The sequence below is a fragment of the Pyrus communis genome, chromosome 9 (genome assembly GCF_963583255.1).
Source record: "Pyrus communis chromosome 9, drPyrComm1.1, whole genome shotgun sequence".
In the NCBI taxonomy this organism is placed as follows: domain Eukaryota; kingdom Viridiplantae; phylum Streptophyta; class Magnoliopsida; order Rosales; family Rosaceae; genus Pyrus; species Pyrus communis.
Genome location: NC_084811.1, coordinates 3,096,004 through 3,097,099, shown reverse-complemented (window position 1 = coordinate 3,097,099; position 1,096 = coordinate 3,096,004). Strand labels below are relative to the sequence as shown.

General features: G+C 42.6%; 1 protein-coding gene across 1 annotated transcript; it reads right to left on the bottom strand.

Moving 5' to 3' along the window:
• On the bottom strand, positions 1 to 363 carry LOC137745491 (rapid alkalinization factor-like). The gene has a single exon (XM_068485447.1). It carries the CDS (start codon positions 361 to 363, stop codon positions 1 to 3), a length of 363 nt encoding a protein of 120 aa, XP_068341548.1.
• Between the last annotated feature and the right edge of the window lie 733 nt (positions 364 to 1,096).

Below are 1,096 nucleotides of genomic sequence, written 5' to 3'. Positions count from 1 at the left end.
TTAACCCCTGCACCTCGTGATGGCGCTGCAGCCGCGGCTGTAGGGGTTGGACTGGGCCCCGGGCTGGCAATTGTAGTAGGAGGCGCCGCGCCTGGAGCAAGGCACGGTGTTCCTCTGCAGCGCACCGTAGCTGATGTATTTGCTGGTGGCTAAGATGCGACGGCTGATCTCTGAGTCCATGTCAAACTCCACCTCATCGTTCCCTGCAGCTAAGGCGCACTCGGCTATGGAGCCCTTGCAGGCTGACTTGGCGGCGGCGGTGGGTATCCAGGAGAGGTGGTGGTGGTCCTCACTTGACGAACCCACCACCATTATTGAGGCGCAGATCAGGAGGAGGAGAGAGAAACTGTGCAGACTAGCCATTGCTGCCCAAATAAGAAGCTTTTCACTCTCACTATTTCTTTGTTGCTTCTATTCAAAGTTGAATGCTTTCTGATTCAGCTTCTTAATAATCTCTGTATTTTAATTTTAAATTTCTTGATCCGTGTTTGCGTTTTGGTTGTTGATTCTCTTCACCAGTGAGCCGAGAGAGAGAGAGAGAGTGAGAGAGAAGAGGAGAGAGAATGGACAAAACAAACTAGACAATGACTAAACCTCAGTTAAGAACTTATAAGCGGGCAGTTACCAACAAAATGACATTGGTATTGGTTCTTATTTACAGCGGTGCCCCTTTGAAGATTTTTTTATTAGGAAAACTAATGAAAAGGGTTTGAAAATTTTGAATTTTAACGATAAGGACAAAATAAATGGTAAAGTAAATAATATCAGATTTGACTTTTTAGTGTAAAAATATGACTTTTCGTTAAAATAAACAATTCGGTAAGTTTTTCGTTAAAACTCTATTTTTTATTTATTTATTTTTGCTCCCGGTAAAATGTCAAGCTTGCATTTAACTAAACTGCGGGAGAGAATTCCAATTCGGGTGTACAGACACCCCGCGTCCTGACCCATGTGGCTACCTTCATGTATACTTTTTTCGAATTCAGCGTTGAATTAAAAGCCATTTGCGAGACAGAAAACATACTAACTCTAACCACAATAGAAACAACCATAATAATTTAAGCTAATTGATTGACTAGACAGTAGTTGTAGGTTT